The 23223-nt window shown below is 53.1% G+C and overlaps 1 protein-coding gene and 1 pseudogene across 1 annotated transcript; one reads left to right on the top strand and one right to left on the bottom strand.

Moving 5' to 3' along the window:
• The first annotated feature begins 258 nt into the window (after positions 1-258).
• Positions 259-2675, top strand: LOC149327681 (uncharacterized; annotated as a pseudogene).
• Positions 2676-11208: 8533 nt separating this feature from the next.
• Positions 11209-13015, bottom strand: LOC149327680 (uncharacterized). Its single transcript, XM_089564952.1, has 2 exons — positions 11873-13015; positions 11209-11751 (listed from the first exon to the last, which is right to left on the bottom strand). Exons 1-2 carry the CDS (start codon positions 13013-13015, stop codon positions 11209-11211), a joined length of 1686 nt encoding a protein of 561 aa, XP_089421078.1.
• Between the last annotated feature and the right edge of the window lie 10208 nt (positions 13016-23223).

Below are 23223 nucleotides of genomic sequence, written 5' to 3'. Positions count from 1 at the left end.
TGAGTCGGACATCCTCGATTCCTCAGTGTATTTTGTTGCTAGCTGGCGTTATTGTTGTTATAGCAATAAATGCCTTGTTTGTGTCAGCCAGTTCGTCGTTCCTTTGTTCCCGTAGAGCAGGGCCCGCCGTGGTCGGCGTGCGCTCGGTAGCGCTCGCGACTGTTGGGGTCGCCACTTATGAACTTAATAGTGGCGCTCTCTAAGCTGAAGCGCAGCTAGGGGGTTTTGGAATAAATCACTTTTGTGTTTGGTCCTGGAGCGGAGTGGTCGTCTGGCTCTCTTCTTTCTCACGGCCTCCCGGCACGACAGCACGGGAACGCCCACGCAACATGGTATCAGAAGTGGGGTCAGCGTGAAAAACCAGTCTTAAAAGCAGCTCGCAATGACCGCAAACGGTGAACAGGTGCTCCCGAAAAGCGCCCAGCAGGCCCAGTGGCTAGGCCTCACTCTGCAGCCGCCAGACGCATTCGACTTCTGCAACCCTGCAAGTTGGTCTTCATGGAAGTCTCGCTTCGAGGACTATGCCGCTGTCTCCGGACTGCGGAAAGCTCCGCAAGACGTGCAAGTACGTACGCTTCTGTACTGTATGGGCCCGGAAGCTCGCTCGCTGCTAGACACCTTTTCACTCGACGCTGCCGAGTTAGCCTCCTACGACGCTGTTGTCAAATGCTTCACGGAGCACTTCGTGCATCCCTGTAATGAGCTCTATGAGTCGTCTCGCTTTCACAAGCGCGTTCAACAACCTGGCGAGAGTGTCGACGCATTTTACGCCGAACTGTTCAAGTTAGTCAAACGTTGCAACTACCCGTCATCGGCGGTGGAAGAACGCTTGGTCCGGGACAGGTTTGTCGTTGGATTGCTCGACATGCGTCTCTCCGATAAGCTTTGCTGCACCCCGAAGCTAACTCTAAAAGAAGCTTGGACGCAAGCTCCTCAGTCCGAGGACGCGGACAAGGAACGTTCACTCGCACAGGCCACCTTGCAAAGCATGGTCAATATTGATGCTGCGACTCGGAAGTTTTCGCGACGGCCGTCCATTGACGTTTTCGGCCGTTTTCGCGACGGCGTCCATTGACGCGACAGAACACGGTCAATGGACGCGAAGTCGGAACGCTATCGTGACATTCCGGTCTGTTTCTTCTGCGGCCGCGCATATCATGGACGCTCAGAGTGCCCGGCAAAGAGCTCTATCTGCAACAGCTGCGGCAAGAAAGGTCATTTTGCTGAAGTTTGCCGCTCCAGGAAGTCGAGGCAGACCAAACTCAATGCTATCCAAATGCATGCTCTCGAGACGCCAGCTAAAGCCAAGTATGTGGATATCACAGCCGACAACTACACAACTCAGTTCAAAGTAGACTCGGGTGCCGAGGTTTCCGCAGTTCCAAGTGACTTCCCCGGAGTCCCGGCTGAGCTCGCCAAGGTAGACGCTATTTTGACAGGGCTCGGTGGCCAACCTCTGCGTGTACGGGGTTCGTATTTGGCACAGCTATCTTGGCAAGGGAAGACCAGTTCCCAGCGTATTTACGTCATTGAGGCACTTTCAGCACCTTTACTGGGTCTACCAGCCATCCAAGCTCTTCAAGTTGTGAAATTTTTGGGTACTGTCAACACTCCTCAGCCAACGCTTCATGCGGAACTGTTCCGTGGCCTCGGCACGCTCAGAGATGAGTACACCATTCGCTTGAAACAAGATGTTGTGCCGTTCTCACTCAGTGCACCTCGATGGATACCGATCCCGCTGCGTGAAGTTGTTCGCCAAGAACTGGAAAAACTCGAAAGCGACGGCGTCATTCGCCGTATTGATAAACCAACTCCGTGGTGCGCCGGACTGGTGGTAGTACCAAAAAAGGATGGAAAGTATCGTTTGTGTGTGGATCTGACTCGACTAAACAAAGTGGTTCTCAGGGAAAGACAAATTTTGTATACTGTTGAACAAGTTCTTGGGCTCATCGGTGACGCAGCCGTTTTTTCGAAGCTCGATGCAACTGCAGGCTTCCACCAAGTCAAGTTGTCAGCAGACGCGCAAGAATTGACAACTTTCATCACACCTTTCCGTCGCTATTGTTTTTGCCGACTGCCCTTCGGCATCACTTCCGCCCCGGAGTATTTTCAAAAGCAAATGGCCAGAATCCTTGAAGGTCAGGAGGGTGTTGTCAACATGATTGACGATATTCTTGTTTTTGGACGTACCAAGCAGGAACACGATGCAAGACTTGAGCAAGTGTTGACTCGTCTTGCAACTGCAGGCGTCACCTTGAACAAAGACAAGTCTTGTTTTGGGGTCTCCGAGGTCTCCTTCCTAGGTGTCATGGTCTCAGCACAAGGCATCAAGCCAGACCCAGGCAAGATCGATGCAGTGTATGCAATGCCACCTCCCACAGACGTTGCAGGTGTCAGACGTTTACTCGGGATGGTAAATCATCTTGCCAGGTTCTTGCCTCATATTTCGTAAATCACTGCACGGATACGCACCCTTCTCAATAAGAATGCTAGTTGAACTTGGCAGCATGAACAGGAAGCTGCATTCAAAAAAGTCAAGGAACTTCTGACGTCCGAACGCTGCCTGGCCATGTACCACCCATCGTATGCCACAACAGTCTCTGCCGACGCCAGCTCTTTTGGACTCGGAGCAGTCCTGCTACAAGCACAACCGACTGGTGAGCGGAGGCCAGTAGCCTTTGCCTCAAGGGCAATGACGACTACAGAGCAAAGGTACAGTCAAACAGAAAAAGAGGCCTTGGCTACAGCGTGGGCCATCCAGAAGTTCGACGAGTTCATCAGGGGCATCACCTTTACCGTAGAAACTGATCACCTTCCTCTCGTGTCATTGTTTGGCAAAATGGAACTTGACGTGCTTCCTCCGAGGGTGCAAAGACTCAGGCTTAAGACAATGCCTTACCAGTTTCAGATCATGTACGTGCCCGGAAAACTGTTGGCTACAGCGGATGCATTGTCTCGCATGCCTCCCAAAGTGCATCCAGTAAACACAGTGGAACTTTTTGCTACCGAAGTCGTGGCTTCTGCTCAAGATGTGCTTCCTCTGAACATGCAGGATATCAGGTATGCCCAAAGTTGTGTTGGAGAATGTACCACGCTTATCTCTTTCTGCCAGGACGGCTGGCCAAAGAAGTCGAAGATACCTCTTCACGTCTCGAAGTATGAATCAGTGAAGGATGAACTTTCTGTTTGTGATGGTCTTCTCCTCAAAGGCCTCTTGATCCCCGCAGCAATGAGGCCAGCAGTCTTGGCGCTTCTGCATGAAGGACATCAGGGCATCGGCCGCCCTCGCTCGTGGATCTGTGTGGTGGCCTGGCATAACAGCGGAGATAACCTCCCTCGTGACCAGCTTTGAAAGGTGCGCCCTTACTCGAGTGAACTCAGCGGAACCACTCCTTCCTACAAATCTCCCTGGGAAGTTCTGGGCATGGACCTCTTTCACCACAATTCTCAAACCTTCTTGATGGTAGTGGACTACTACTCCCGGTTCCCAGAGGTGGTGACACTGAAAAGTACAACAGCTCCGGTGGTCATTGAGGCGCTCAAAAGCCTGTTCGCCCGTCATGGGATACCGCAACAGGTTAAGTCAGACAACGGTCCGCCATTTTCTTCACGTGAATTTACCGCATTCGCCACATCTTATGGTTTTGACCACATCACCAGTAGCCCCCATTACCCACAGTCTAATGGAGAGGCAGAGCGAATGATCCGGACGGTGAAAGATATCCTCCGTAAGGCAAAAGATCCTCACTTGGCCCTTCTCAGCTATAGGGATACACAAGGTGTGAGTGGCTTCAGCCCGGCTCAGCTCCTAATGAGAAGACAACTGAGAAATCGAGTCCCAAAGCTGAATGAAAAGCTTCGTCCACACTGGCCCGAAAGGGAGGAGGTAGCCCTCAGAGATGATTCTTACAAGAAAAGGACTGCAAAGGACTTCAACCGACATCATCGCGTCAGGGATCTGCCAACACTTCAGTCTGGTGAGCAGGTCTGGGTTCGACCTGACCAGGTGCGTGCTACAGTTTTGAGCAAGGCACAGCGTCCAAGGTCCTTCGTCGTCGAAATGGAGCGAGGAACGATTCTGCAGCGGAATTGTCGACACCTTGTTCCCTTTGTGCTGAGGGCAGCAGATCCAGCACTTCTCCAGCCTCACCCCCTAACTCAAGAGGCCGCAGCATCTGATCCGCCGCCTGTTACAGCGGGACCTTCACGTCCTTTCACGTCCTGGTGATGGTGTTGTGTTTACCTGTAGTGGCCGCCCTGTAGTACCACGGACCGCTTGAACTTGTGACTGAAGGGGGGAGATGTTGGGGTAGCCACCTATGAACTTAATAGTGGCGCCCTCTAAGCTGAAGCACACCTAGGGTGTTTTGGAATAAATCACTTTTGTGTTTGGTCCTGGAGCGGAGTGGTCGTCTGGCTTTCTTCTTTCTCACGGCCTCCCGGCATGACAGCACGGGAACGCCCACGCAACAGCGACCACGGGGTGGGGTCCGCGCGGTTTTGAACTGTGTCAGCCGCGGTTAAACGGGGAGAACGTGTTTATACCCCCATTTTAAACCCCACATCTGGCGCCCAACGTGGGGCCTGTCTTGGAACATTGGACGACTGTCTGTCCGGCTCGAGGAACGCTCTTTGTCCGTACTTGACAAGTGGTAGGCCTAGTGTGAATTTTGATCGCTAGGACCTGCGGCATGCTTTCTTGAGTGCGAGGTATATTGCGCCGCAGCATGTTTGAACTTTTCGACATGCTCAGCATGTTTTTTGTCAAGTTTTTCTTCCTGGAGTTGCTTCAAGAACCACTTGGTCCGCATCGAGGGAGCGCGAGGCCTAGCGCCCGTGGAGTTGCCGAGCCCGAAGCGAGTGAGTACGGAAGCCGCGTGGGTGGTCCGAGTTTTCTACATATTTTCTCGCTGTCTCTTTTCCGACTCTGGGAGTCGCGGCTCCGGGAGCCGGGTGGACTAGGGCCACGGATGCCGCGACGAGCTCGCTGGTATTGCAGCTCGGCACCGGGCGTTCCGACACCGTCCGATACGGTGGGCACCGATCGCTCAGAAGCCGCTTTGTGCAGTGAGCGGGGAGGACCATCCCACAACGCTGATGTCTCCTCGCGGCTGCGCGCACGAAACCCGTTTCGGGTCTTTCTTTTGTTGGGGGTCGTCGACCGTCACTATGGTGGTGAGGCCTAAGCCTATTCATAGCTGCCTGCACCTTCTCAAAAGTGACACGACCACCGGACCGTGGTGTTAGAGGGGGCGCACTTTCCTGCCCCACCCGTTTTTTTTTAACCTAGCATGAACCGAGCATTCTCGTTCAACTCAAGAAAGGGCTTTGTTCAGTCGAACTTTGCGTTGCACAGCCGCCCGACACATTTTGCTAGCTAGTTGAGCATTGAGCCACGAGGCCCTTGTGTACGCCGTTTCCCCTCCCGTGACCTACGTTAAAGGCATGCGGAGTGTGTTTTGGCAATCTTTCAGATCCAGTGGAGCCACTCCGGCTTGCTGTCCTGTGCACATCGTCTCGCTGCCGCCTGCTGCGACGGAGCGGCCTGTATCCTGTTCGCCGCATCCATCCGGGGCAGCCGTGGCGAGGCCAGACAGCAGCCACCTCCGGCTGCTGTTACCCTGGCGACTACTGCAGAATCCTGGCCTGCAGTGGTCAACCGGCCCTCCTCTTCGCGGACCTGCGGACACGTAGTCCGCCGGCCATGCGAGTCGTCCCAGCGGAGACTTTCACTTTGGGTGGAAAACTTTCACGCCGCCTTCGGAATACCGCGGAAGACTGCGTGCACGCTGTCGGCGTGACCTCCGCTGCAAGACCTGCCTCAAGTGCATGAAGACCAGGAGACTCCTCCATAGCATGTAACTTGCAGGCGCGGGGGTGTATTTAAGGTTGGGGGGGATGTGGGGACGCCTTCGTCCCCTGCGTTCACTTTCCCGCATTGCACCCCCTACTGTAGTTAGCTCCCCCGCAAAGCACTCCTCTCGGTTCGGTTACTCTCAACTAACAGGGAAGGGCGCTCGCGTCGCAGCGACACCAGCGCCACGGATGGCGTTTTGCTGCGCGCGCGCGGGGGAAAATCGGCTCTCTTCTCCCTGGGACCGGGAAGCGAACGGACGTTTCGCTCGCAGCTTCGCTCTTCGTCGGCGGGCGACCTCGTGTGGAAACGTGTTCCCCACAGCTCGTCCCGTCCGGCCTCGGAGTTATTCCCTCTGCCCTACCGTGGGCGAACGTTCGCTCGTAGCCGTGCTGGTGAGTCGGACATCCTCGTTTCCTCAGTGTATTTTGTTGCTAGCTGGTGTTATTGTTGTTATAGCAATAAATGCCTTGTTTGTGTCAGCCAGTGTGTCGTTCCTTTGTTCCCGTAGAGCAGGGCCCGCCGTGGTCGGCCTGCGCTCGGTAGCGCTCGCGACCACGGGGTGGGGTCCGCGTGGTTTTGAACTGTGTCAGCCGCGGTTAAACGGGGAGAACGTGTTTATACCCCCCATTTTAAACTCCACAGAGTGTATATAAGTTGTGTGTGCGTCCCTGAATAAACAGTTGACAGCCAGGGCTGTGTTTGTCCTTCTTCTCTTCCTGCTTCTTTTCTTTGGCCGTTGCGCTGAAAAACGATGCGTTTAAACCATGCAGGCGAAGGCCAAGTGTGCGCGCTGTTCCCTCAGCTCCTTCTCGTCCGATGGCGGGCGTGTTCGAATGTTGTAAAGCTTGCGTGGCCCGCCAGTCTTGACTGCGTCGCTAAAGGCCGACTCGCTCGCCTCGGCTGCGAGCAGCGATCTCGCTTCTATACGGTGTGCGCATCGTTCGCTTTCTTCCCTCTTTTGATTCGCGGGCTTCTTCACCCCAGCGCCGCTAAGTTTCCCCTAAAGTTTTTTTGCGGCTTATTTGGCTTCCTACGTCGCGTACTTTTGTGAGCAGGAGTCAAGTGAAGCACAGGAGACACACTTTGGGAGACTCACGACGCATGCGGGGAGGGAAGAAAGCGTGTCCTCCAAAAGCCGTGACGTCTCCGCCAGCGGCGCCTGTCCCATGGGCTGACGAGCCTCATATAATAAGCGATGGAATGGTAACAGCAGCCGCCCTCACTACTAGACTGGAAGGCGAAATTTTTTTCTGAATTCCTAATGGCGCACTGTTCTGAGAGCGGGCCACTCAATTTCTATGGGAGAGGCTTCAATGGGGCCGCATCTCGGGTGGCGCGAGGACGCCCCCGTTGCAGTCGAAACCCCTTCGCGGCCCGGTCGAGAGACACGTTTCGATGTTTGCCTGAGCCACGGTGCTCGGGCGCGACGCACGCATGCGGATTTGCGTATCTTAACGCCAGTTGGCGTAAGTGGCGTGTGAGGAGTTGTGATTTTGCCTTTCTTTGTAATTCATTCGGCAGAGAGCGGGGAAGACCAGTGATTAGTTGCAATCTTTTCTAAACACAGCGCTCGCGGACGAGAGTGAAGGCACACAATGCAGCGCTGCATTGTGCGCCTTCACTCTCGTCCGCCAGCGCTGTGTTTACAAAAGATTGCTCCGTCAACTCGCCCAGCACCGTGCCTTGATCAGTTGCAGGTGAGAATTTGGCACGAAGTGAACGCAGTGAGCGAGAGAGAGGGTAGTTGCGCTGCGGCGGCCGAACGGGGTGTTCAGGTCCGGTCGTGAGGCTGACGGAGATTCGGCTTAGTGCGGATTCTGGCCTCTTATGGCGATTTCCACTGGTCGTGCTGGAGCAGCTTTTCTTGCTCCGTGGCGACGAATTCGAGTTCCACTGGTCGACCTGGACCGACCGCGCGAATTCCGCTGGTCGTTTGGAGCAACTCCGTTCAATACGGAGCGCACTAGGTTGATCCGCCGACCAGCGGCGGATCTCACCGGAACTTGTAGTCGGCGATGTCGTCACTTCCGAAACAAACGTGTGATTTTCGCTTCTTTTTAGCGCGCGCAGGAATGTCAGCAGGAAACACTGAGCGCTGTTTCTTTCGCGTGCGTTTGGTGCGCGTATGTCGTCTGCGTCTTCTCCATCATACGATTCGTTTTCGCACGCCAAGAAGGAAAATGCTGCCAAGAAAAGTCATCTGCTCCGGCCGTTGCCCCAAAAAGAAGCTGACACGCAGGGTCTGTTTGCAGTCTTTTCGCGAGGACAGCAATCGGTACACACTTCATGCCGGCTGACAACATGACTCAGTGAAAAATCTAGCTGGGCGAGTTGGCAAACCGTCGCACCGTAAACCGTTCCGTACCGTAAGCACTCTGCAGACATGCGATATGTATTCATTTATGAACTTACCTAGAGAACAACTGTGCTCCTGTTTGCCTACGAGGTTCACCAAAATGCGGTGCACATGAACAAAGCGACTGGGTTCCATCGCGAAAGATGCGCTTGCTCACCGCCGCCGTCTCGTCGTCTGCGTACGTGTATTTTGGCGCCAGAATTGTCAGACCTCAACTTCCGGAACCAGTGCTTCCGCTGCGCGCTCTGCATGTTCCGCTGGTCGACGACGGTCGCTGCCCTCCGAGGCGGTTTGGGGCGCTCTTTTGCGATTCGAGCGCCTCGCTTCAGATCCACCAGTGGAAATCGCCATTAGAGAGCGCGGGGCTGATAATGGCAGTTCCTGGCCTGATTCCGCAGTGTTTTAGCTTCTAAGTTTGTCTCTTGCACAGTTGGTGACGGGGACCTCACCTGGTGTGGACTCCTGCCTGCTTGAGATTTTGCAGCTTTTACGGGGCGCACCTGCCGACCACTTTCTACCACAGCCGTAAACAACCGGGTGCAGGTGAAGAAAGTGCTGCCCTCTCCGTCCGTCGCAACGCGTGCCGGCAAACAAGAGGGAACATCATCAATGAAGAACAACAACGTCGTTGTATCATCTAACCTCACTACTTTTTTTTTTATTCGAGCTGTTTGCCATGAGGCATAATGAAAAAGGGAAACAAAGTTATAAAATGGAGTGTAAACAAGCCTCGCTTAAAAAGTAACGAGTCTCTCTCTCTCTCGCTTAAAAAGCGGCAAAAGTTCGCGATAAAGCGATTATCTTGAGTCCACTTGCGATAGTCGTCTGCAATTCGTCCCATCGCAGTCCAACCTTTCTTAGGAAGCGTCGTCTCACGGAAGCTGTAGCCGGGCAAGTCCGCAGCAAGTGTTTTTCGTCACACTGGTCGGGCGCAGCACCACCATGGGGACACTTGTCAGTCACTTCGAAACGTTTGTCACGCCACCGATGACGCACAGAAGGAGTCAGAGCCGCTCCTGCCCGAATCCGGCGCACAGATACCTCCTCCTCCCGAGTGAGACTCCGGGGGAGAGGGTACGAACACGGAGGAATTGGGGCGCGTGTTACGCAAAGCCTGTTTCTCGGAAACATGGGACAGGAACGGATCTGAGGGAAGAGGGTAAGTGGCGGGATATCGGATGTGTCAAGGTGTGTCATTGCATCCACATGAATATTATGCGGATCCTGGGCATGCCCGCGAATCCAGTGTATACGCACAGGACAGGGGTATTTTGTGCAAAGTTGGTGAATGGATTGTGTAACTTGGAATGTGCGCCGGACAGCCTTAAGCTGCTTAAGGGCGGCAAGGGAGTCGGTGTAAATGTGAACAATATCGAAAGTGGGTACGAGTAGAAGGGAAGCAATGGCATTGTGTATCGCCTGAAGCTCCAAGGCAAGGGGGGAGCAAGTATCCGCGCTATATGTAGCGCGGTAGTTAAGATGAGGATGGGGGGGACTGTAAACTGCAGTAACTCCCTGCAGTGCTGTGTGTGATGCATCGGTGTATATGCACCCTGAAGGAAGATGGGCGGCTGATATCGGCGTCGAAGCAGAGGAGCGATTGTCTGTGAGTTGACAGTATGACCATGGAGGAAGAGTCTGTAAACGATGAAGCTGAGCCAGCGGGTTCGGGCGCGCCTCTTCCAACAGGCGTGCCTGGACCGAGTGATGCTCCCCGAGGAAGAGTTCCTTCGGCGTTGGAGCACTCGCTTCATCGCCGTCGACAGGGGCCGCGTGACCGTACGGCTCCTGCCTTATTGAGTGTGTGCAGTGCGCGGTGTTGTTGCGCGTTTCTTATTTAGTTAGGGAGCGTGCTTCCCCCGCGGCATCCGGACATTATGGACACTGTGGACATTATTACGTGCAGTGAATGACTTTTGTTTGCAGGGCGACAGGAGTCGCCGTCGTGTCTTGAGTGATCGCTTTTCCGTAATCGAGCGACACTAGTCGCGAACTGTACTCTTGTATTTTTTGAGGGACTGTGGTCCCTTATCGTGTAACCACGGGGTCCAATAAAATTCTCTTGAGAGAGACATCTTGCGTGCTCTGTTTGCCTCACGCTGGTAGATAATTTCACTTAATGTATTAAGTTGAGCGTACTCTTGCAGAATGGGTATGGGTGTGATACGAGGAAGATAAGTTATGGCGCGCATAGCCTCCCGATTGATTGATTCAAGGGAGTCCCACTGTCGGCGGGTGAGGCGATGAAATTGCGCCTGGTACACTATCTGCGGCTGGAGGATGGGGCGCACGAGCTGACGGGCAGTATCAAAACGCGCTCCGCCAGAGAGCTATGCGTCGAATCAGACCGAGAGTAGCGTGAGCCGATTTACGGGTCGCGTTTAGCCACGGAGTCCCAGATGTATGAAGCAGAAGACCTAGAACACGCACACTTTCTACTTGAGGAATTGGAGAATTGTCTACCGTGAAGGTAAAAGGTGCTGCTTTCCGTAAGCCACTTCTGTTGCCAATGCGAATGAAACAATATTCATTACACGTCAGACCCGAAGGGGGTAGTCGAGATGTCAAGGCCTCACTACTTGTTACGGCGATTCTCTTCGAACAAGATCTGCTTCCAGCAGTGGTGAGTGGTTATATTTACATTTCGAAACGGAAGGTAAGAGAGTGTTTGCTGCCCCGGCATCTGCTATCGCGACAGGAAGCACCTGAGCTGGGGCAGCGAAATAAAGGATAGCAGGCAGAGTGTAGAAGTGAAAGAAAAGTGGTGAGGGGACAGTAGAAAGGACAGGGGGAGGCGTACACTTTCAATGAGACTATTTACATATCTACAAGGAATAAAATATACATATGTACAACGCGCACGCGCGTGGAGCTCTGAGCGAACGCTGCTCCGTCACACGCGCACGACACATAGCACAAAACAGCTGGAGTGGGGGCGTCCAGCTGATCATCGTCCGAGGTAGCACGCGCGGAGCGTTCACGTCACTGCGCGTAACTACCTGGCGGAGAACAGACGGGACGTCAAGCCCGCCTGTTCGAGGAATTCACAGAGGCTCACCATTGTTCGCTCACGGGTGCGCGCACTGCCTTGCGGCCACAATAACGTTGCGAGGGAGTCTGGGAGAATGCCCAGCGCCCGGTAGGCCGCAAGCATGTCGCGACGGGCATCTATGAGCGCGGTGCACCGAAGTAGCAAGTGTTCGAGTGTTTCGTCAGCACCGCACCCGACACACACTGCACTCGTCGCGAACCCATAGCGCGCACGTCGTTCCCCGGGCCACACGCATCCAATTCGCAGTCGAAGGATCATTGCGCGCTGCGCCCGCGTTAGCGGGCGACAGCCGGTGATGTGATGAATGCGCTCACCTTCTGCGATGCGGGGATCGGGGTGCTGCCGTCGGAGATGAGTCTGAATGACCGCACGCACGTCCTCCAGCGCAAGACGTAGGTTGCTGGGAGGTAGCTGGTGTGCGGCGGTCGCGAGGTCGTCAGCTTCCTCGTTGCCGGCGATTCCACAGTAACAGTAGCTTGGTTTGGGCTAGTTGGTAACAGTTCTTAACAGGTAACAGAAGAATTCCACAGTGACCGGGCACCCACTGTACACGCACAACACATCCGAGCTGCGCCAGTTGCGCAAGGCACGCTCGGATCGCGCGCACTAACGGTGTACCACGGCCGATGTTCTGCAGCCGGCTGAGGGCGGCGCGGGAGTCACAAAACAGCACACTTGGGCGGCGGAGGGACGACGGTGAGTAGTAGTTCCAGCCCGAGCTGGAGTCCCACCAGCTCCGCCGTGGTGGAGGAGCACAGATAGTTGGTGTGCTGTTGGCGGTGCAGTCGCAGGGCAGGGATGGTGGCGGCCGCTGCGAGCGAGCAGCTTTCGCGAACCACTGAGCCGTCGGTAGATGGTCCTCTAGTTCCTCGTGCATGACGGCTCCGGTTAGCTGCTGCACAGCACAGGGGGGTGTGCTCCGCTTTCCCGCGATGCCGACGATTTCTCGCTGTATCTCCGAGGCAGCAGGCCAGGGCGCACAGGTGCCGTATGGGGGCGAGCCTTCAATGAGGTCCTCGTACTCGAGCAACGCCGCACCCATGCGTGATCGAGGGTGCGTGCGCAAGCGCTGTAGCAGCGGGCCGCCGTCTGGTGCGCGGTGGAGCCGATCAATATGATTGAGAGCCCTGCGCGCGGCTTGGAGCTGAAGTGGCCACGCTCCTGCCTCGGCTAGAGTTGCGGCGCACTGTGAAGTGCGCGGTACACCGAGGCACACGCGCAGGGACTTCCTATGTTGGAGCTCCAGTTTCGTCCAACATGGCTTGCGCACCGAGACGAGCGGCAATGCATACAGCATCGCCCCCAAGGCTGCGGCGTTGTACAGACGCAGCGCGGCTTGTTGCGAGATGCCCTGGCCTCGAGCGGTGAGCTTGTGAACGGCGGCGGTGATCCTCTTCATCTGCAAACAGGCCTTGGTCGCCGCGGGGCGGAAAGAAAGACGCTGGTCGATGTCCAAGCCGAGGTACCGCACCGTTTTTCGCCAAAGAATAGAAGTCCCATCCAGTGACAGTGGCGTTAGGCGCGCGCGGGAGCGCGAAACGCAGGCCATGGCTACCGATTTGCTCGCGCTCATTGACAGACCGAGACCGGGTAAGCAGGCGTCGATTGCGGTCAGGGCTCCCTGAAGGCACCCCGAGCGGAGCGCCTCGCCCGGTGGCCCTAGGCACCACAGAGCAATGTCATCTGCATATATGGACATGTACACATGGTGTTGGGCGCCCGTGGGAAGGCAGGCCGGCACCACCGACATGGCCACATTAAACAGGAATGGTGACAAAACAGAGCCCTGCGGCACGCCCAGGTCCACCGGACGAGGCTCGGAGAGTTTCCCCCCCAATCTCACACGCATGGTGCGACCGCTCAGGAAGCCGCGATATCTTCGCGGCTTCCTGGTAAGTCCTGGTAAGTAACATCTGGTAAGTCACCCTGTCCGGCCCGGGCGCCGAGCGACGGCGGCATCGCGCGAGCGCATTGTTCAGTTCCGCCGCGCTGAAAGGCGCGTCACAGGGGCCATCTGAGGTGACGGGGAAGAGGCTGGCATCGCTTCCGGGGCTCCTTTTGCGGGCGCAAGTCAGCCCAAATAAAGAGCTTCGTTTGCAAGTATTTCTGGTGTCTTCCTGACCGCTGGACTGCCGTCACTACAACGTGACATCTGGTGGAGGTGCTGGGTAGCCTTTCATGTTCCGGACACCCCCAACAAGGCGTGAAGCCAGCCCTCTGAGTCATCTACCGCAGGACCTGAGTCCAGTCCACCGCGCAAGCCGACGCCTGCAAGGGGACGCACCTGAGTTAGGGACCCTGCCGGACCCTACCCGGAAGCGAAAGCAAGTACCAACGTCCATCATGACCTTGCCCCAGACGACCACTCCAATCATTCTGCAGCAGCCCCGGGTGCCACCAACCTACGACGCTTCGCCTGGCGCCGACCCCGAAGAATGGCTGGAGCAGTTCGACCGTGTGGCTGTCTTCAACAACTGGGACGATGTCATGAAATTTAGGTACGTCTTCTTCGCCCTGGAGGGACCAGCAAGAGTCTGGTTCGAGAATGAGGAAGCCAGTCTTGCCAACTGGGAAGCCTTCAAGGAACAGCTTCTGAAGACCTTCACAAACGTCGTGCGAAAGGAGAGAGCCCAGCAGCTGCTACAGTCTCGCATACAACACCCAAACGAGACCGTTGCAGTGTATACTGAGGAGATGAAGCCTCTCTTCCGGCGTGCCGACATGAACATGAACGAAGAAGAGAAGGTGAAGTTGCTTATGCGAGGAGATAAAGAGCAACTCTTTGCCGGCCTCGTCCGCAACCCACCGAAAACCGTCGCGGAATTCGTAGAAGAGGCATCCACAATGGAAAAAACCCTTGACGCCCGAGCCCGCCAATGTGACCGCCAGCAGCGCGTCTTCTCAGCAAACTGCCTGGACACCGTTAACAACGATAACCTGCGGGAGGTTATCCGTCAAGTTGTGCGAGAAGAGCTCCAACGATTGCTGCCAATGGGAACGCAGCCGCAACATTCATCGCGCACTCACGTCGTCCGGGACGAGGTTCAACAGGCCTTGGGTGTGGTGCCGACACCCACGCAACCTCTGCAGCCCCCAGCCATGACTTACGCCGCAGCTGTGCGCCGTCCTGCCCCTCGACGACGGGACCCAAGCCCCTATCGCTCTCAGCCAGCTGCGCTGGACCGCCGCCCTCTCGCCCCAACCCGCCCGACCTACGAGCGTCGCACTCAGCCGAGGAAATGCGACGAGTGGAGAACTCCCGACCAGCGGCGCCCACTATGCTTTCACTGTGGCGAAGCCGGTCACGTCCTCCGCCACTGCCCATACAGAAGACTGGGCATCCGAGGGTTCTCTTACGACGCTCCACGACCCCGACCCGGCCAGCGGCCAGCCTAAATCGAGGAGTTTTTGCGTCGGGAAGGATGCTCATCGCCGAGCCGCCTGTCACGTTCTCCGTCGCCATCGTCACCACTCTTTGTATCTCCTAACCGAGGTTACGTCGTGCGTGGACGCTCCCCCAACCCCCGAAGGTTAAACTGAATAAAGCAGCCTCTGGAGGTCAGGTTGCTTCTAAGCGCAATGACAAAGATCCTCCATCGACGATTACTCAAGACCATACCTCGACTACGACGACAACACCGACGACGACGACGCGGCCAGACTTGAAGCTTTTACCGCTGCCCAGTGAAGTAACGTCGGAGTACGCCCACCGCAGCCCCACTACTCGACGAAGCCGAGATCGGACACCGAAGACAACGTACAATACGAGAACGCGAACAAGTGATCTTGAAGTTACGGTCGACGGTCACGCGGTTACTGCCTTGGTCGACACGGGAGCTGACTACTCAGTCATGAGCGGGCCACTCGCTGTCCGACTCAGGAAAGTGACAACAACTTGGGATGGCCCGCTGATCCGCACCGCAGGTGGTAACCTTATTACGCCGTCAGGACGCTGCACCGCAAGAGTTACAGTAAATTGGCGAACCTATGCTACAACCTTCCTGGTCCTACAGAAATGCTAGCGAGACGTGATTTTAGGAATGGACTTCCTGAATGAACATCGGGCGATCATCGACCTTCGACCCAAGTCGATCAAGCTTTCCACGGACAAAGCCATATCTGCAGCGACGACAGCGACTCATCGCGTTGCCTTAAACGTCCTTGACGAAGTACTGAGCGTGCCGCCCCGATCAAGTGTCTTCGCCTGCATAGGTACTGGAGACGTCGAAACTGCCGAAGGCGTCGTCGAGGGGAAGACCCAGTTACTCCTTGATCGAGGACTGGGCGTCGCAAGGGGAGTCGCCCAAATCCGAAATGGCCAAGCCCAGGTGCTGCTAACCAAAGAGACATATTTGCCCTACCCGACCAACCCGTAGAACCATCTGACCAAGGCCATCAACCAACGTTTGATATCAACCCATCATTACCATGGAGCAGACAAGACCAAATACGCAGTCTTCTTCAAAAGTACAGCGATTGCTTCTCATCAGCATCGAATGTGCGAAGAACCCGGCTTGCCAAGCACCGCATTGTCACAGACGAACACGCCCGACCACTGCGACAGAGCCCCTACCGCGTATCGCCGCTAGAACGCCAAGCTATTCGCAAGCAAGTTGAGGAAATGCTACGTGACGACGTCATCCAGCCATCAAGGAGCCCATGGGCAGCACCAGTTGTCCTAGTGAAAAAGAAAGACGGCACCCTTCGCTTCTGCGTCGATTACCGCCGCCTGAACAGCATTACGAAGAAGGATGTCTACCCCCTCCCCCGCATCGACGACACACTGGATCGGCTATGCAACGCTAAGTACTTCTCATCGATGGACCTGAAGAGCGGCTACTGGCAAATTGAAGTCGACGAAAGAGTTCGCGAGAAGACTGCGTTCATCACGCCAGACGGACTCTTCGAGTTCTAGGTGATGCCATTCGGCCTCTGCTCTGCCCCAGCGACGTTCCAGCGAGTAATGGATACGGTGCTCGCAGGCTTGAAGTGGCAGATTTGCCTAGTCTACTTAGATGACGTTGTTGTCTTCTCCTCAAGCTTTGAAGACCACCTCAGAAGGCTTCGGATAGTGCTGGAAACGATCAAGTCTTCAGGCCTGACACTGAAACCAGAGAAGTGCCACTTCGCCTACGAGGAGCTGCTGTTCCTTGGTCACGTCGTAAGCAAGGATGGAGTTCGCCCAGACCCCCAGAAGACGGCTGCGATCGCAGAGTTTCCACAGCCTAATGACAAGAAGGCTATACGCAGATTCCTTGCATTTTGCGCTTATTACCGACGATTTGTCAAAAACTTTTCGCGCATCGCTGAACCTTTGACTCAACTTACCAAGGCTGACGTGCCTTTTAAATGGGAAACGCCACAAGAGGAAGCTTTCAACGAGCTGAAGCGCCGCTTACAGTCCCCTCCTGTGCTCGGGCACTTTGATGAAAACGCCGAAACCGAAGTTCATACCGATGCCAGCGGGGTGGGCTTAGGAGCGGTCCTCGTTAAGAAAAATGACAGACAGGAGAAAGTTATCGCGTACGCTAGCCGTTCACTGTCGAGAGCCGAAGCCAACTATTCGACGACAGAGAAAGAATGTATCGTCATTATTTGGGCCACGTCCAAATTTCGCCCCTACCTATACGGACGACCATTCAAGGTTGTCTGCGATCACCATGCTCTGTGCTGGCTGGCCAATTTGAAAGATCCCTGCGGCCGCCTTGCTCGTTGGAGCCTGCGTCTTCAAGAATTCGACATAAATGTAGTCTACAAATCTGGCCGCAAGCATTCCGATGCAGACTGCTTGTCACGAGCTCCTGTCGACGCAGCACCCGAAGAGGAAGACGACGACGCTTTCTTAGGACCGGTAAGCGCCAGCAGTTTCGCGCAGCAGCAGCACTCGGATCCTGACTTGCAAAGCCTAGTTGATTATCTGAAAGGCAAGACCGCATCGCCTCCCCGAGGGTTCAAGCGGCAACTGTCGTCCTTCGTCCTTCACAATAATGTCCTCCTGAAGAAGAACTTCGCGCCGAACAGCACAGTGCATCTTCTTGTCGTGCCCAAAAATCTCAGGCAAGAAATTATGCAGGCATGTCATGATGAGCCGACTGCAGGACATCTCGGGATTGCTCGCACGTTGCACCGCATCCAGGAGAAGTACTATTGGCCACGGCTAGCTACCGACGTTTCCCATTACGTGAAAACGTGCCGTGAGTGTCAGCGACGCAAAACGCCTCTGACTAGACCAGCCGGACTCCTGAACCCCATACCACCGCCAACTAAGCCCTTTCAGCAAATAGGGATGGACCTCCTCGGCCCCTTTCCGACCTCTTCATCAGGAAACAAGTGGATCATCGTGGCCACCGACTACATGACCCGCTACGCCGAAGCAAAAGCGTTGCCTAGTGGTACCGCAACAGAAGTCGCAAAATGTTTTGTCGAACAAATTCTCCTGCGACACGGCGCCCCGGAAGTGCTCATCACAGACAGAGGAACGGCGTTTACAGCGGAGCTGACGCAAGCCCTTTTAAACTACAGCCAGACAAGCCATCGGAGGACCACTGCCTATCATCCACAAACCAACCGACTCACAGAGCGTCTGAACAAGACCATCGCAGACATGCTCTCCATGTACATCGACGCCGAACACAAGACGTGGGACTCCATTCTGCCCTACGTGATCTTTGCTTATAATACTGCCGTCCAGGAGACAACCAGGTTTACCCCATTCCAGCTGGTATACGGCAGGAAGCCCACGACAACACTCGACGCAATGCTCCCGCACGTTTCCGACGAAGACATCCTCGACGTCGCCGCCTACCTTGATCGCGCCGAGGAAGCCCGAAGACTTGCGCGGCTTCGCATTCAAGATCAGCAGCACACCGACGCCCGACGCTACAATCTGCGCCGACGAGATACGCATTACAAGCCAGGTGATCGGGTTTGGATATGGGCGCCAGTTCGCCGCCGTGGATTGAGCGAAAAGTTGCTGCGACGCTACTTTGGCCCGTACAGGGTTCTCCGTCGCATCGGTGACCTCGACTATGAAGTCATCTCCGACGCCACGACTGCAACTCAGCGACGCCGCCCACGCCCGGAAGTCGTACATGTCGTACGCTTGAAGCCATATTATGAACGCTAAAGGACTCGAAGTTTCATTTTCCGTGTTTATTTTCATTTTAAAGCATCGAGACGATGCTTCTTTGGAAGGGGGGTAATGCCACGTATCATTGTAGTGTTTGTTCGTTCACGCTCAAGGCTGCAGGAAAGGGCTGTTATCATTTTTGTTCGTGACGCGAGAAGCGACCAGTCTAATCTCGATTGTAAAAGAACTGCAGATTGGGCTAGTTGGTGTAGATTCATAGTGATGGTTCAACAGCGCAAACACACACAGACCAAGAAGGAGACAAGACACACACAGCGCTGAACTTACAACTGATTTTTTATTTTTTATTAGGAAGAAGCATGTCACTGTAAAAGAACTGCAGATTGGGCTAGTTGGTGTAGATTGACATGCTTCTTCCTAATAAAAAATCAGTTGTAAGTTCAGCGCTGTGTGTGTTTTGTCTCCTTCTTGGTCTGTGTGTGTTTACGCTGTTGAACCATCACTAATAATCTCGATTGATCACAGCCATGAAAGGCTGCATCTAGGTTTTTCCAGATTACTGTAGATGACTTTATCCTGCTATCTGGAAGTTTCTTTGCCGGCTTTAAATTGAGCGATGCCGCGAGCGGCGGGCATTCATAGTTCGACGATTGACGAGCAGGCTTGTTGCTTACGCCGCCACCTAGTGAGTCAGTTCTTTTGCGGGCGCAAGTCAGCCCAAATAAAGAGCTTCGTTTGCAAGTATTTCTGGTGTCTTCCTGACCGCTGGACTGCCGTCACTACAACGTGACAATAGCAAGAAAATTAGCCTTGTTGTAGTCTTGTTGTCGGCGGACATTCCAGCGCCAGCCACGTGGATGGGGCTCTCACTGGCATGGACAGCGATAAGCAAGTAAGTCGGACATGTTCAGGCAGGAACAGCTGCGCACAGGTGGCAGCTAGGAAGTCTAGAGGCGATTCAGAGAAGGGGAACGAGCTAATTCCAGGGAATGAGGTCACAGTCGCTGATAAGAGGCAGCAAGATCCGGAAGTTAGGAGGGAGTGGCAGAGTACCCTAGTGCTTATCGCTGGTGACTCAAACATGGGGCGCTGCAAAAGAGCTATTCTGGACCGCGTGAAGGGTGATAGGCGGGTAGCAGTCGGGGTGTTGCCAGGAAGGACAATGGACGATGTTCTGAAAGAGACAAAAAGTGAACTTTCCGAAAATGTTGCAAGGCGTAACTTGGTAGTGGTAGCGGCGGGGCTAAATGATGTCCTGAATGGTGACGCCGCACAAGTAGGGAAAAGATTAGCTGAGGGAGTTGACGGTATAAGGGCGATAGCACAGCAAGCGCAGATCGTGGTGTGTACAATGCCGGAGGTACAAGGAAGGAATGGAGAGGTTGCTAACGACGTTGTGAATCTTAATCGAGAGATAAGGCAGTTAAGCCTCGAGAAAGGATTTGAGGTGGTAGACATAAACAAGGAAGTGCACAGAGCAGGCTTGGGCAGAGGCTTTAGACGAGATGGCATCCATTTCAGTGAAGGGTAGGAGAAGAGAGAGGCTGGCGCCTGGGAGGCCGAGCGGTAGCTTTTTTGGGGGGTCCACGGTGGCTCAGGGCGTAGGGGTAAGTAGAAGCGAAGTAGTAAATGTAACAATGGCGGGTGAGCCCAATAAAATGGCTACTAGGAGGCCCAGAAAGAAAACTACGAAAAAGAAATTCAGCGCCAGGATCAGTTACATAAACATGCAAGGGGGTAGAAAGAGAGCGAAATGACTAAAAATACAACAGCAGTTAAAGGACGAAGCAGTAGGTGTGTACGCTCTATGCGAGACACATCCGAGTGATCTAGATGTTCCACCTTAATCTATGGCGTTATCTGGGAAGGGTGCAACAGAACAACAGCGGAGAAAAAGGGAGGAGAAGTAGGTATGCTGATACATCAAGGAACAAATTGGCAAAGAATAAAATCAACTTGCAAAGAACATGTCTGGGTATCAGGTACAATTGCTGGCAAAAGGACATGGCTAGGGGTAGTTTATTTAGGGACCGGGCACAAATGCCGCCAAGAAAACAAGGATCTACTTAAGTGCCTCAATGACGATATTTATTTATTTATTTATTTAGAACATACTGCAGGCCTACAGTAGGCCCAAGCAGGAGGGGCGAATACATAATATATGCAAAAAAGAACAGGTTTAGCAAAATTGAAAAATGTTAAATACAAGTTGTAACACAAAATACAGCAATAAATACAAGGCTCAGATGCAAAATACAAAAAGTAAACGTAGAAATAAATGGCTCTCAAATTAAATGCTGTGAAGAAAACATAGAGTCAAAAGAATCAGCTCTGGTTAAGAGATCTGGCGGACACCTGTTCCACTATAAAGCAGATTGGAGACGGTGCCGATAATAGTCTGCTTGGAGAAATGAACGGCCACATCGAGGATCTGGATGGACACACAGATTGTAACGGGAAGTTAATGCTAGACTTCTGGGAGCGGCACAACCTAGTTATTGCCAATAGAGAAACTAAATATAAGGGACAAATCACTTGGGAATCCCGTAAAAGGCAGACAACCATTGACTACTGTCTAATGTCGCAGGGCATCTATAGCAAGCTCGCAATAATGGAAATAGACGAAGAGAGGAAGTACAGCCTAAAAAGTGATCATAAAAGTATTAGTCTACAGTTCGGAGCCCTAGTCAAAAGAGAAGTCAGCGAAGTCAAAAAGACAACGCAAAATTAAATGACGAAGAAATAGCGCGAATAGCAGCCGACATAGAGGAAAAAATCGAGAAACGCCCCATTGAAAAGTGGGATTATAATCAGTTAGAACTGCTCATCGCTACAAAAATTAAACAAGTGAAAGGAGTAAACCGCTGGAGAGGAAAGAGGAAGCCACGAAGCTGGTGGAATATGGAAATTAAGGAGGCCATCGAACAACGACGGGTGGCTTCAAGGGAACACAGAGAAGCAAAGAAGGCGCAGTTATCTGAAGAGGAAATGGGCGAAAAGTGGGAATCTTATCGACAAAAGAAACAGCAAGTTCAGGTCCTCGTCCAGGCTAAAATGAAGCAGTCCTCTGGTAAATGGCTGGCTGAAGTTTGCGATGCAAATAAAGGGGGGCCAAGAAAATTCTGGAACCATATAAGCTGGTTAGGAAAATCAAAGAAAGCAGGAACACATTAAAGATGCTGATGGAAAATATTTATAGGCCATATAAAGGGAACAAGCGAAAATAGACGCAAGACAAGAACAAAGAAGGCACACACCAGAGCGCTGGACTTGCAACTGATTTATTGCGATGAAGAATTGCTCATTTTAAAAGAATTTCCTGCCTGCGCACACACCCTACAGACAATACACTTCGCGCACCACATGGTGAAATTGCTACTATAATGATAAAAACTTGCACTCCTTTTCGGTGATAATCACGGACGGCTCACTGACGCATTTCTGCTTACTCTTTCTGATCAGGAATGCCTCCAATAGCTCACGCTTAGATTTCCCCCGCCCGATAATGCTGGCAGTGTGAAAACTACACTGTAAAAAATTTCACACCTTTAAAGGGAACAAACTGACTAACACACCCCCGCACCCGAAAAAATAGGAGTTTCTGTTACTCGTGCACCCGTCCTGCACCCGTCCTGCAACCTAGCATCTTAGGGGCGGGTGCATATGGCCAAAAAACCCCCCAGTGCAAGCAAGGGTGTTCCTTTAAAAAATGTAAAGCTGGCTTCACCTCAGTTATGCATGCCGACTAATTGGGGAAGGGAAATGTAAAAAACAAAATATAGCTGTAGCTCGTGTGTTTTATGGGACAAAATATGTTGGCGTGGTTCCTGTGACAACAACACGTGCACGTGTGAAGCAGTAACATGCGTTTTCGGCATTTTATCCACGTTTCACTGATGCATCGACGCGATTGTTACGGCAACATTCCACATGGCGATCCCAACTTAACTAATTATGAAGGCAGTACAAACGCTCTGACGGGGGCGATAGTATGCGCTTTTGAGGATTGCACTTTGAGGCATGGTTTACATCTTTCGCAGCCGAGAACATACATGCAGCGGCGAGAAAAATATTGGTTCACTCGCAGCTGAAAAAAAAAAGTTATTGATTTTATTACAAATGCCAATAAAAATTGCTGGAATAATATCTATGCCACGAATGTGGGTGCTCATTGCTTGTTTTGATAATAACGTGCTCCTGTACTGAATCCATATCAAGGTGAAGCTGTTACGACTGCATCGCAGTGAATAGAAAAATCATTACGTTAATGTCTTGCGATAATACAGGGTGTTCCACGTAACTTGAATCAAGTATTTAAAAAAGTGGTTAACTGCAGCCCGCTAAAACCAACGATACATTGTTCGCCATCATGTGGCACTCCTCGGAATATTTTTTATTGCGCTTAATTAGTTAATTAACTAAGATTAATTATGCAAATTTTCAAATATTCATTTTAGTGCCAAGACCGTTACGCTAGGTTGTAGAGCAGCTTTATAAAAAACCAATCCAGTTTATTGTAGCATGGTATCTCATACGGGGTCATTTTTTCCAGCATCTAAAGAAAGCCCGCGAAATATGAAAAAATACCATGTGACTACGCTTGTGCGCTACCAAATTGCAGCGCTCTCAACGGCGTTTCGAGCAAACGCAGCGTGCCCGCTGACCGTGGCGAAGTGAACGGCCGCCGCGCCGCTGCAGAAAGTGCTGACGCGCGGGCTTTTTTTAGATGCCGGAAAAAAGGACCCCGTATGAGATACGATGCTACAATGAACTGGATTGGTTGTTTATAAATCTGCTCTACAACCTAACGTAACGGTCTTGGCACTAAAGTGAATATTTGAAAATTTGCATAATTCATCTTAGTTAAT

Source organism: Amblyomma mixtum, chromosome 10, assembly GCF_055824585.1.
Source record: "Amblyomma mixtum isolate Tamu chromosome 10, ASM5582458v1, whole genome shotgun sequence".
In the NCBI taxonomy this organism is placed as follows: domain Eukaryota; kingdom Metazoa; phylum Arthropoda; class Arachnida; order Ixodida; family Ixodidae; genus Amblyomma; species Amblyomma mixtum.
Note: the sequence above shows the minus strand (reverse complement) of the source record. Positions and strands in the feature narration are given on the sequence as shown.